This window comes from Ostrea edulis, chromosome 7, assembly GCF_947568905.1.
Source record: "Ostrea edulis chromosome 7, xbOstEdul1.1, whole genome shotgun sequence".
NCBI lineage: Eukaryota > Metazoa > Mollusca > Bivalvia > Ostreida > Ostreidae > Ostrea > Ostrea edulis.
Window position 1 is genome coordinate 23,265,045 of NC_079170.1, and position 14,940 is coordinate 23,279,984.

General features: G+C 35.8%; 1 protein-coding gene across 1 annotated transcript; it reads left to right on the plus strand.

Annotated features, from left to right (window-relative positions):
* Positions 1–5,084: 5,084 nt before the first annotated feature.
* On the plus strand, positions 5,085–13,482 carry LOC130048624 (uncharacterized). Its single transcript, XM_056145616.1, has 5 exons — positions 5,085–6,131; positions 10,624–10,830; positions 12,181–12,363; positions 12,753–12,944; positions 13,163–13,482. Exons 2-5 carry the CDS (start codon positions 10,677–10,679, stop codon positions 13,480–13,482), a joined length of 849 nt encoding a protein of 282 aa, XP_056001591.1. The 5' UTR covers positions 5,085–6,131; positions 10,624–10,676.
* Positions 13,483–14,940: the final 1,458 nt, after the last annotated feature.

Consider the following 14,940-nt stretch of genomic DNA (forward strand, 5'->3'; position numbering starts at 1 on the left):
GTTTTGACAATCGAACTACCAATTCAGTTTTTGATAAAAGCTCCATGGGCCTTACTGGTCACCTGAGTGTCACGTGACAAGCAAGAGCTGTATGATGCTGGTGAAATGAGTTCCACATTATATGTGCCCAGTATGAACTTCAAATACTCCTCCACTAAGAAGTTCTGACCCAGGGAAGTTTGATTTTAATGAGTGTGTCCTCAGTCAAATGACCTTGGTTTGAGTATAATCAAAAGTATTTGGTCATAAATAGTTATTTCATGTAAGAAATTCCACTACCTATGAAGCAATTATGTCCAACTTTGTTTTAATTCTAGGGACATAGTTAAATCCGGGGGGGGGGGGGGGGGGGCTGAATATCTGACCTGGGGGCACGAGTTGATAAAGATATCCCTTTTTAATTTTAATATGAATTCTCGTTAGTTGTTTGAGATGCAGGACTACCAGATATCCATCCCAGTAACCATATATTTTATGTCACTTGGTATATGTTTCTCCACTAAGGATTCGTTTGTAATTTATGTAACATTATATGCCAATTTCGATTTTTTGAGTTATCGCCCTTAGTTATTGAGTATGTGCGGTATGTGGAAGGCGCCAGTTTTTGTGATTTCCGTTCTGAAATACAGATGTGAAAATTTCAACGTGCTTCTTGTATTTTCTGTTTGTTCTTCATCACATCGAAGAAAACATAACAATTTACTTGGTTATATTTATTAGATTGTTTGTATTGTTTAACATCCTTCTCGAAAATATTTCACCCATATGGAAACGTCTCTATTGCCGGTGAAGGGCTGCAAAATATAAGCTTATGCTCGGTGCTTATGGTCACAAAGCAAGGAGGGATATTTATCATGCCAAACCTGCTGTGACACGGGACCTCGGTTTTTGCGGTCAGTCCCATTTAATCGCCTCTTACTATAAACAAAGGATACTGGAGATTATTCTACCCCGGGATCCCCACGGGTTGATACTTTTTAGATATTCGATAGTCGAGGAGATTTTGAAAGATGGTTGTCAGGTTGTTTTAACTCCCGTCAAGAAATTGTTACTCATTTTGAGAAGTCAGCAGTTGTAGGTAAAGTACTACAAATTTTAGACCTATGCTTACGGCCGTAGCAGTTAGGGTTCTTTACCATGCCAACGCCTGCCAGCGAAACGGGATCTCCGTTTTTAAAGCCATACCAAAAAGACCCGTGATTCTCGAACTTTTGGCAAAGGAGCAAATACTATCTATCTTATAGTATTAGGTTTGACTGTCATGGTACGAGCGGGACTCGAACTCACGACCTCCTGTTTACGAAGTGAATGCTCTACCACTGAGTTTCCGCGACCGGTAAAATATAATTTATTTTCATTGTAGAAACCATGAAAAACCCTTCTTAACACTTTAATCCAAGACCCATGGACCATAAGTTTAACATTTTTAAAGAAATTTATCGTATTGCTCTGTAATCAGTGTGGTTATTCAATATCCAGGAGTAAGGAAGAAGACATTTAAAAGCAGTGCATTTTCACTTGGTAATCAACTAGTTGACTTCACAAATTAAACGAGCCCTATGTATTGTATTTGGAATATTTCAATAAAAATCGAATAAAGAAATACATGTAACTGCAACTTTCTGCAACACTCTGTGAAAACAACGGTATGTTCAGTGATGGATTCAGAGGGAAGGATTCTGGGGCTTGAAACATCCCCCTTTTCATCAGAAAAGTTTGCTAAAGAGGAAAAAATAACGCATTTTGAGGGTGGACACCCCCAACACTTTGAAAATCAAAATCAATCGTACCCTTTCAAAAGTATTGCTTTCTCCCCTGTTGCCTTACGGACTTGGTCTACAAATCAATGCAATTAAACCATACAGAAATTGTTAAGCCTAGGAAGAGTAAGCACCCCCTTTCGACCGCTCACACCAGCCGTGAGCCCCATATCCCAATCAGGCAAATGGAGTTATCCGTAGTCAAAATCAGTGTGCTAAGAACGGCCTGACAATCGTTATGAAACACGTCAGACAGCATTTGACCCAGTTATAGGTTGCATTGGCAAACTAGATTGTTATAACGACCATAAAATTTGCAAATACTGACTTAGAACGAGACTGTTGAAAGCCCTGCACCATCAACTTGTTTGTCAGTAGCTTGCCTCGATTTAAAAACTGACCATACGCGGAACAAGCTCTTGCGTATCGAATCAGTTGAGATAACGTTTTCAATTTTCATAAATATTTTTTTCTAAAAACTTAGAACGTTTATATCCGAAGCTTTTAAGCATGTTTTATTAGATATTCATATCATGCACCAAATCACAGCGAAATTTGGTCTAAAACATATCTTATTTGCAAATAAAACACATTTCTTAATCATTCCGGGACAACAATCACAAATAACCCCTGAACTAATCATAATGACAGGTATAGAATTCAGCCGAGTGTACAAAGTATGAAAGTTGGTCAATAATAGTAGTAAAGATTTTTATTAGATGCCCCTTCCAAGTTGATGGCGATTGATATCCCCCCGCTTCGAATAGTAGGATTATATCATCTTCATATGATTTTACAGCTTATATGTACATGTAGGTGAACTTTCCTTTACATTCTGGAAATGTCAATGGCGGACTGTCTAAGCTTTTTTCAAAAGCTAAACTTTTCTAGAATAATAGTAGCGATATTTCTTTTGATCTCTGCAATAACCGTAGTAGAATTAACAACAAAATCAATATAGTCACACCTGTAGTTCACAACCGTAGTAGAATTGACACCAAAGTCAGTATACAGTGGAGCCTCGTTAATCCGGACACTTTGGTTCCCAGCAAAATCGTCCGGATAAATGAAGCGTCCGGATAATTGAATCGCATATTTTCTAGCTTTGCATAAGTAGCCAATATGTGCCTACTTTATTGGTTATTGTGAATCAAACACATTCTATCATTGGATTTAACCATTTGCATTAGTAAATAAATTACGATAATGTTAACATTTACATGCATTTCAAAGCACTAAAATTTAATGTACGTGTTCAGTGTATTTGCCTGTGCTTACATTGTGCATACATATGATCCCTACAAATAAATATACAAAACTGTTTACCGTATGCACTAAAACAAATAATGAAGCACTTTAGGTAACTATAAGTAATTAAATCATTAGTAACTAACATAATCATTTACACTTCAAACATTTCATCTCACTTTTACTTCTTAAAGAGGCCGGTAATTTCCATCTGTCACGATTCACGGGTTCGGCGGTCTGTTAAAACAATCTTCATCGTCCAAAGTTGATACAAGAATTTCGTGATTATCATGTCAGTTGGCAACATTCTTTAACCAAAATTCAATCTACCAGAGTTTATATTTCTTATTTTATAATTATCCAAGACAATATCAGGAGAACAAAATCATTTAAAGCTTGTAATATCAAGACCTACTACTGCTTTGATCTAATCACGCGCACCTATTATTTTCATGATGTGATAATAACGGAACAAAACTCTGGTGAAACTAACATTACAGGTACATACAGAATTTAATTGTCATTCTCCTTAAAATGGTAATTTTCTCACTTCTACGCAGAGTTTAGAATTTCGAAAGCAATAAAGCCCTACAACATCGTAAGAAGAATCAATCGTACACAGGTACATTCTACATGCGTGACATTCTAAACGTTAAAACCTTATACTACATATACATGTGCATGAACATACATGTATATTTCACGCCAATAAACAGTATAAAATCCAGAATCTAGAAGTATAATCTACACAGCTTAGATTTGAATAAGCCGATATCAATTTACGAATCAGTACAACTGATACGTGCAGCAGTTAAAAACAATTATCATTACAGCATGATGTTTAATTTATTAATACTATTAGGGTATTGATCAAGACTATAAAATAATATGCTACAGATATCCAAATTATTTTCAAAATTCAACACTACACGCAATAAAGATCCTATGTGCGAAAATTGGCAATACAATGTCTCGATCGGAACGTGCTATCTAACGGACTTATCATCACACACCACCGAATTGGAGGGAGGTGTTGACAGGGTACAGGTAATCGCTTCAATTAGACAGTTGGCTTGTTTCCTTTATAATTTACGCCTTGCTACTATTGTCCGACACAGATCTTCCGTAAACAAAATTAATGTCCGGATTAACGGTACAATTTTCAATGCATTATAACGTTTTGTAGTAAAAAATGACCGTCCGGATCCGGAACGCGAATTTCCGGATTAATGATGCAAAATAATGTATAAAAATTCCGTTCCCTAAAAAACTCGTCCGGAAGGTGAAGCGTCCGGATTAATGGGGTCCGGATTACCGAGACTCCACTGTAGTCACATCTGTAGTTCACAACCGTAGTAGAATTAACACCAAAGTCAGTATAGTCACATCTGTAGTTCACAACCGTAGTAGAATTAACACCAAAGTCAGTATAGTCACATCTGTAGTTCACAACCGTAGTAGAATTAACAACAAAGTCAGTATAGTCATATCTGTAGTTCACAACCGTAGTAGAATTAACAACAAAGTCAGTATAGTCACACCTGTAGTTCCAATTTCTCCTACTGAAGGAATGCTAAATTTTTAGTGAACCCAGTTCATTTGCTACAATATATAGTGCATTCCATTTTTCTAGAATACCGTGTAATGCACAACGATACAGTCCTGCGCTCGTGGAAATAAAGCATACCTTGTGTTGTGGTGGAGTTGTAGAAATCATCCAGATTATCATTAATTGATATTTTTGCTCATGAGGATATTTTAATAATGATTATTTTATTCCTTACTATTAGCTAAACATTTCAAGCGTATGAAGTGTTCTGTGATATGTCTATTTCCTTTTGAAAGGAATATTACAGGTATGGTTATCTGGCTTGTATTATGGAAATATAGGAAAAATGAAAACATGCGCTAATTTCCAAGCCGTGAAATCGATCGTGCATTGATTTCGTTAACATTGTTTGATATCCCCTCTAACATAAACAAACATGGCTATGTCACAGTTTCAATATCGAGAAATATATTTCAATGAAACAGCCAAATGTGGATGCCTGAGAACTTCATGTTGAAATTAGATATATCCATATTTGTACAAAGTCTGTTTTGCATGACACACAGTGTTAGTAGATGCCAAAGAGTAGGACGGATATACAAATAATATTTCCCTGTCAATGTAAAGAGACAAATTGGTTGAATTAAAGTACTTACATGTACATAATTTCCTCGAAAATATATAAGGGAGAAGTGGGCAATCGCTCGTTCATAATGACGCTGTCATCGCAATTATTTCATAGCTCTCTCCGTTGTTCGCGCATGGCGGGAGAAATCATGAATTCTATTCAACTCTACTACGTATTCGTATATTTCCAAACAGCAACATCACTAGTTACAACCATAAGTCCAGGTAACCATTTTCTCTTAGTATAGATGATTTCCTCGATGATTTTACATTACATGCCAAACGTTCGGAAATTTTGATTTCGACAATTAAAAGCATTAGATGGTTAGTACAAATAGATAAACTGTTTTGATAGGACAATTATTCTATAATAACATGTAAACCTTACAGTGTACCAATTTCGATGCACCAGATGCGCATTTCGACAAATAATTCTTCAGTGATGCTCAAGCTGAAATATTGGAAATCTGAAATACGAATAAACTTGTAAGAACACAAAAAAAACCCACAGATTGCCAAAGACTGGAGTCAAATTCGTCTAAGGACCATAGCTATGCATGAGGGAGATAATCCTTAATTTTGAATTGAATTTCTAAATTTTATCACAGCAATTAAATATACATCCGTATTTTCAAGCTAGTAACGAAGTATTTAGCTACTGGGCTGTAGATACCCCCAGTGACTATGATACTGGGCCTGGGATATAACACATACTCTTGCTATCACAATGTGTTCTTTACTTTTTACTTATTCTCCAGAAACATCGACATATATAGTTTCTGCACAATCTCAGCAGTCATCAACTAATGGTTCTCTGTCTGCCAATCTTGGTTGTGATGACAACATGGAGACCTTCTCTCTAAACAATGATGGAGTTAATCAGTCCTAGTCTCTTGGTTTAGACAATATTTATACGATTAATTGGATCTTTCTTTCCGTTGGTGCTGGTATGAAACATTATTGCATATTCAAATGTTATTTGTACGAAAGCCCAGAAGGCTCATTCGTACGGCGGCGTAGAGAGGCCAAGTAAAACAAAATGTTATTCGTTCGGACGAATTAGTAATCCGTTAAGACGAATTAGCAATTTGCTCGGACGAATTAGCTATTCGTTCGGCGACGTAGAGAGGCCAAGTAAAACAAAATGTTATTCTTCGGACGAATTAGTAATTCGTTAAGACGAATTAGCAATTTGTTCGGACGAATTAGCTATTCGTTCGGACGAATTAGCTATTTGTTCGGACAAATAAGTTATTTGTTCGGACGAATTGGCTATTTGTTCGGACGAATTTGTAATTAGCTATAAGGCAACGCCAATGTCGTAGTGAAACATCATAAAGTGGTAGTTGGGAAGCACAAAACTTAAATTGGGGCACATGCTAAAATGGGATTCAATTCCAAAATTTTCCATATAAATATCATGAAAATGGCGACGGTAAATACAGTAAACTACATAACCACCCCAACCCCTGAAATAACAAGCTAAAATCGACAAAAAAGTTTCTCGATAGGACAAAATGATATATGCTGTCTTTATAGAGAGCTCTGTAGATACATGTACATGTAGGTACATGTATACATACATATACAGAGATCTATAAGCTTGTAGGGAGGGTTGGCAGCGGATACTCGTCAGAGACGTAGCAACAGGGAGGGAAGGGGACAGGAAGGGCCTGGTCCTCTTCCCACTTTAAAAAAAAATCTTCCCTTTTTTCTTTTTCTTTTTACATATTAAAATTCTTTTTGGTCCCCCCCCCCCACTCCTTTTTGGCTGGCCCCCAGCCTCCCCCTTTCAAAAACGATGTTACGCGCCTGCTCGTGTCCCCATAACACTTTCAAAAGTAGGGAGTGGGGACAAGAGTATGTTTGTGCCCCCTCCTTACACTTCTGGGAAATTTATGTTCTAAAATTGCTAGGCCCCTAATTGCTATAAAGAAAAATTGGTATACAATTTGGATATCCAGATTTGCGTTGACAAAACTTTGATGGGCTCTGATTGGCGCATAATTGCATTATTGTCGTTCTATACAAAACTTTAGTTTCTCATTGAATGTGTTACACTCCGTTGTACAGAAAATTTTCATTTAATATATTTTTGCCCGGGGAAGGGACGGGAGGGGGGTTGAGGGCTACCTTAAACTTTTAAGACTGTGCAAGGTGTAGGGATTTCCACAATTTTTAGCTTGTTATTTCAGGGGTTTGGGTGGGGAGATATGAAGTTTACTGTATCGTCGCCATCTTCATGATGTTTATATGGACAATTTTGGAATTGAATCCCATTTTAGCATGTACCACAATTTAAGTTTTGTGCTTCCCAACCACCACTTTATGATATTTCGCTACGGCATTGGCGTTGCCTTATAGCTAATTACAAATTCGTCCGAACAAATTGCTAACTCGTCCGAACAAATTACTTATTTGCCCGAACAAATTTACTTATTCGTTCGAACGAATTTCTACTTAGTCCGAACAAATTGCTAATTCGTCCGAACGAATTACTAATTTGTCCGAACAAATAGCTAATTCGTCCCAACGAATTGCTAATTTGTCCGAACAAATAGCTAATTCGTCCGAACAAATAACTTATTTGTCCGAACAAATAGCTAATTCGTCCGAACGAATTACTAATTCGTCCGAACGAATACTATTTTCTTTTGGCCTTTCTACGCCGCCGTACATTCGAGATTCGAAATTCAAAATACGAGATTCGAATTTCGAAATTTAAAATCCAAAATTCAAATTAACCAAACAAAATGTAGGTCAGAATAGATTAAAGGATAGAGAGTACATGCATATAAACGTACACTATGACAGAAAGCTTATTATTCAAATATGTTTACCAAACAACGAAACATTTCTTTTAAAAATATAAATGTTATTATGTATGCTTAGCATGCAGACAGGCCCGTAGCTTTGGTTGTTTGGGTCAAGTACTTATCTATCAAAATATCTAAACAATAGAGGAAATTCGAATCATGAATAAATATTTCTCTCCGTTCTATGTTCTTTTTACATTTTTTAGGGTCCAGGAAGCTTAACTACATGTGTCATTACGACAGAAAAATAATCTATCCACGTTTTAAAAATTATCTTATCCCACTCATCCATATTATGGGCAATATTTTGACATTATAAATCATGTCATTATATGCAAACAGGCCTGTAGAAAGTCAGGTTTATAGAAAGCAGGGAGGTGATGGGCGTGGAACCAGGTCGAATACACCTCAAATAGTACACTTTAATGCATTGAAATGGAATCGAAGGTTATATGAATAAAATTAACTGATGACATCCCGTAGCAATATATTCTGATTTTAAATTAATCTATAGGTTTACCCGCATACCATTTTTTTCCCTGCTGAGAATGAATGATCATATTCTTATAATTTATTTTACATGAAGACAGATGTACATGGTTAAGTTAACAATGACACAGATGCATGGGTGCAACCCCCCACCCCCCAACACCACCACCATGAATCACCCGAATAGCCTACTTGAGTTGATTTAATTATTTGTGTTCAAAATTTCTCTGATGCATGTCACACTGTCTTGCCTACCCAAAAAGGCCAAAGTTATTCAAAATAAGCCTTTTTATTGAATACCCTTAATACCCAGTGAGGGTATAAAGTTATAAAAAGGGCTTATTTTGATTTATTTTGAACATTTTGGGTATGCAAGGTATTGTTGATATTCATTAAAGAGATGTTCAACAAACATAATTATAACTCAACTCGTGTAGCTTATTCCACGGGGGGGGGGGGCGGGGGGGGGGGGGGGGGACAAGCACCTGTGAACTGCGTCTATGAAGGAAACATTATAATATGACTACCGGCATTGCTTATGGAGTGTTTAATCAGACCCGTAGCCGAACGGCATTTTCAAAAAGGGGGGGGGGGGCGAGGGAAGGGGAAATTGACTGGGAACAAACCACCCATTTTATTGTTTGACCAAATATTCACAGGCACCTTAAGTATCCACATTACTACAAACACCCATCCCCCTTTTTCTGACTTTTTTACGGCCATAATTTCTCTGAAATGTGTGGATTCCTTGTCTATCAGATCTCAATTTATATAATATAAATATAAAGTTATATAACAATGATAAGCACGTAGTTAAGCTTAATATAAATTTGGATTTATATAATCGTTTCACGCTTTTTATAAGCTTTAGAGCCTAACCTTCTATTGTTATAACAAACTGTATTCTATTATACCGGTAGAAGGTCAATCTCTAAAGCTTACAATTATATATAAATTGAAATAAGGATGGGATCGACAAGGAATCCAAACATTTCGGAAAATTTATCGCCGCAGAAAAAAAATCAGAAGGGAGGGGGTGTTGGTAGTAGTGTCCATACTTCAGATGCCTGTACAAATATCTTCCTCACCCGTTCATTTTTTATATGCGCCTGGGTGTAAATAATAGAGGAAATTCGAACCGTGAATAATTATTTCTCTCCCATCTATGTTGTCTCTTTTCATATTTTTTTATGTTTCACGAAGCTTAATTACGTGCGTCATTAGTCATTTTATAAAAACATTTAGCTTGTCCCATTGATTCATATTGGTACACGTACACGTACATGTATGTTCTATGTTCAAGTATGTATAATCACAGGAACCGGCAATTTTGTTCATAATAGTAATAGTAGGGTTCTATACTATATCACCCCCTAATATAGTGATATAGTACTATAGACCCCTACTATTATTATATTACAGACAAAATTGCCAGTTCTTGTGGTACGTAGGCTGATATAATATGAGTCAGTGCATAAAATAATTTTTAAAACGTGGATAGATTAGTATTCTGCCGTTATCACGCACGTAGTTTTAAGCTTCCTGGACCCTAAAAAATGTAAAAAGATACAACATAGATCAGAGATAAATATATATCCATGGTTCGAATTTCCTCCATTGTTTATATATTGATAACTAAAAAGAAATCAATCTAGAATCAATTGTTGGAGGGGTATCATCGGTTCATAGGCTTCAGATACGATTTCACTTTAAGGTATATCATGTTGTGTATTTGTCATTATTTGACCTGGTTATCACATACAGTGCAGAATTGATATGTGGGAGCTGGAACAAGTTTACTGTCCACCTCCCTTCCCGCTTTCTACGGGCCTGTCTGCATGCTAAGCATACATCAAAACATTTATAGTTTTATAAGAAATGTTTCGTTGTTTGGTAAACATATTAGAAGAATAAGCTTTCTGTCATATTTTAAGTTTACATGTATATGCATCTACCCTTTAACGTTTAATCTATTGTGACCTACATTTTGATTGGTTAATTTGGATTTTGAATTTCGAAATTCGAATCTCGTATTTTGAATTTCGAATCTCGAATGAGCCTTCTGGACTTTCATATATTTGATATGATTTTACCACCTTGTGTTTTTCATTGATGGCACTTCTTCTCTCGACAGGAACCTACAGTATCTATGTAGAACTAATAGGCGGTGCTTCGTCTGTGCGGTGTATGGATATCATACAATCTGATGAACTGAAACCTACGTCGTTTCAGCAACTGATTACATGTGAATATCCTATTGGTGCCTACAGGAAAGGAAATAGAATTAGCATAACTCGAACAGAAAATGGACCGATCAAATTGTTTGAATTAAAACCAATAGGTAGCATATACTTTGTTTCATTCCTACTTGCACAGCTGATTAACTTGCAATATAAAGAATATTTAACAGGTTTAAAAAGGGATTGATGGGGTTTGACCTATTTCAGTCAGCTTTTTGTTTAAAATAATCTTTTTGTCGTTACCCTGATGACACCATATTAAACTTAAAAATTTAATTAATGTGTTTTAATTTCCATGCCAAGCAAAATAGCACATAACACATTCAAATAGTTCAATTTGGTAGATTCCTAATTTGAACATTTAAGCACTCTTATCAAGTACTGATAGTTTTGTAGTTTTTAAAAAGCATCCAGACATGAACTGTATGCTCTAACTGCCCGGTCTACTTTCCTTATTTCTACTTTCAATTTTTCCAAGTCACTAAATGTGTGATAAAAATGTCCCAGTCTTGTTGCAAACATTTCAAGATTTTAAAACTGTGTGAAGACCACTGACTTTGGTCATCAACTGCATTTCAATATAATGATAATTTTGAATAAAATGATGAATTCAACTGCTATTAAACATACATCCGCAGATCAAGAATTTTTCTGTTTATATCCCACCCCTCTTTATGAGCGTCTATGAAAGGTGAAGATAACGAAGAGTGATCAATCTTATAACTCCTATAAGCAATACAAAATAGATAGTTGGGCAAGCACGGAGCCCTGAACACACTAGAGGTGGGATCAGGTACCTATGAGGAGTCTCAGTCTCGTTTAAAGTCAGCATTTCGCAAATTCTATTGTCGTTATAACGATCTAGTTTGCCAATACAACCTATCATTGGGGCAAATAATGTTTGAAGTGTTTCATACCGATTGTTAGACAGTTCTTGGCACACTGATTTTGACTACGGATAGTTCCGTTTACCTGATCAAGTTATAGGGCTCACTGCGGATGTGACTGATCGACATGGGATGCTTGCTTATTCTAGTCATCTGACCCCAACTCTGGTCCAGGATTCCGTGTTTGCCAACTATATATTTTGTATTGCTTGTGGGATTTATGAAATTGATCACTATTCATTATTTTCACACTTCATCAATTATACTGAACGTTCCAAGGGTTAACCAACCTTCGTAATCTGGAATGTGTAATTCAGAATAGAATGGCATTTTGGATTTAATTCGAAACTGCTATATTGGTTTGTTTTGCTACCGCATGATATCGTCATAAATTGCCAAAAGTAATCTTTAATATCAAGTTTCAATGACTTCCAATTTCTAACCATTTTACAAAATAAAAATTTCTAATGCACCAAACCAAATGCAATACTTACCATATTTGTTGTTCAACATTTGTAATGGTTAGATGAGAATAATTTCTTTTGTTTCAAATTTCTTTGTTAGGACTTTCTGGTATCAATCGATTATTTCTACAGAATTTTACCGATTTCTCGACGGGATTTCTCGGTGCTTTAGATAACGACATGAACACTTTCTACCAATCAACAGAAAATGTCCAGGCATCTTGGTTTCTGAAATTGGACAGAAACTATGAGATTAAGTGGATTTTTATATCAACCAGAGGAGGTATATTTTTAAGATTTGTGAATAAGTCAAGTAGTTATGATTTGAGTTCGAACGTCAAACACTTCATTTAAACTAAATTAAACCCATTTTTGCAAGACATAATAATTTGTAAGATCGTCATCCCTTAAAGGTAGACTGTTTAATTCTAGTACTTCTAACATTCCGAAATATTTCCAGTGTTGATTAATTTGTACATCAAAATTTCGTTCTAAAGATACATGTATCAATTTTATCATAAAAATAGTGATTGTAGTAAACACTATACATATATAACATTGATAGTATAAACCATTATCAATGTAAAACATTGGTTGTAGAAAACAATATGTTACTAAGAATTGTTATTTTCGATTGAGCAATTATGGGGTGTTTTCCTTACTTTTAATAAGGAGTTTATGAAGTACACATAAAAGAAAATGATACAATGACGAGTTCGTCAACAGTGTGTCAGAATTTCAGTCTCTATGGAATAAAGCAACAATACAAAGCCGTGGAATATTACAAAGAAATGAAGGGGGATACCATTCTAATAAAAAGAATCGATGACGGGGGACTGAGACTGTTTGAATTGTATCCTATAAGTAAATTATTTATTTACATCTGATATTGATGCAGATATATACCATGCAGTACAAAGATAAAACATTACATATAATACACACATAGAAAGAAAATTCTTTTTTATAAAACGAGTGTGTTGTAACACGTAGAAAAAACTCCATTGTTGATAATGCAAATTGAAAAAAAAGTACAATAATCTTTTCCTCAAAAATATTATTTTGGTGTTGATATTTTTCAGTATGTCCGGCAGGTCGCTATGGACCAAACTGCGCTAAATGCAGGAAGGAGTGTGTGTCCTGTAGTCCTATAACAGGTGTCTGTAACCAATGTCATGGACCGTTCTATGGTGACTTCTGTCAGCACCAATGTCCGACAAACTGTCTCAACGCTACGTGTGACCAGACATCAGCGACATGTGAGAGCTGTATAGAGGGCTACTATGGAATGAAGTGTGATCAAGAAATTACTACACCTTCAACATTAAACGGTACACTAAATCTAATCTCATGTTTAACTAAACACTATCTAAGACGTCTATCCTCTTTTCGCTTTATTTGACCTTCCCCTTTTTCGCAGCGGGTTCGTGCTTCTTTTTTAGTCTCTCCGTTCATAGCATGTCCTCCATGTTCTCCTGATTTTTTTTTTTTTTTTACATTTCCATGGAATTTTTGATACCATGCTGACAATCTGTCACCATCTGTCTCTTTTAATCCTGCAACTATTTTGACTAGTTGACTATTTCTTTTAAATGTACAAAGATCACCATTATTAATGCAAATATTTGATATCAACTAGTTAATTTCAGATTAGTAAGAACGTGTGTTGATATCCTGTATGATGAAAGTTGAAGATAATGAGCAGTGTTCAATCTCATAACTCCTATAAGCAATACAAAATAGACAGCTGGGCAAACACGGACCCCTGGACACACCAGAGGAATCCATAACGAATGTTCCTTTGCTACACATGATTGTTTTAGCAGTACAGTTTTGGCATATGTTCTTCATGGTTTTAAAGGCACCCTGTGAAGACCTTATTTAGTCAATGTAATATAAACATAAAGGACTAAGAGTGTTGTAAGACTTCTTATGGACTTTGAAGAAGAAAAAGGTTAACCTGACCAAACAATACGAGATAGCTTTATCACGTCAACAGTACGTCGGCTAATATATAATATGCTTAGGACACCGAAAGGCATTTTTCATCAGTATGTGTCCATTAGGAAATGTGGGGAACAATACATAACAACGTAAGAGAAATAACAATAGGAATCACGGGTGTCTATTTTCAGGATAAAGCATAAATAGGCAGGCAACATAAAGCCATTGTTTATTCTTTTCAAGTTTCTGAGTGACAAGATACTGAAAAACATGTCTATCATATTTTCTTTTCAAATTCACAATTTCTGTTTTCATTCGTTGCATCCATGTTCAAAAACAAGTTTTATCGATCCAAATCTAATGTTCGCTTGTTCATCTAGTCTTCGTTAGTTCGGGTTCTAGATGGAGAAGAATCTAATTACATTTTGAGTTACACATTATACTTATTACCAGAACTACAGGATCTTACGTGATGATAACTAGTAATGAACAGGCTGGGGTTTTTTGGGGTTTTTTTTTTTGTAGTTGTTTTAAAATTTACCTTCCAAGTCTTCAATTCCCTCGGGTCAACTTAAGGTTACGTTATTGTTAGGGTGAAATGCCACAAATATTGTCGTATACCAGACAATAATGACTGGTACTGTGAGGGTACTTTATCGCCCAAATGGCAACAATTACAAGGGACCACCTTTGCAATTAGAAATTATGTCTGAGGGACTCATGAATTTCGCTACCAGTGCCGGCTTTCTATTACGATATCAATCACTACCTAGTTTAACCCTTTATGGCGTTGACACGACCATCAGCGTGGAGAATCGAACCAGAAAGTTCCAGGTTGCGAAGCGTGGATGTTAACTACTAAATTACTAGGATATTGAAGATAATATGGAATAACCCTTTATTCTAAACTAATGTA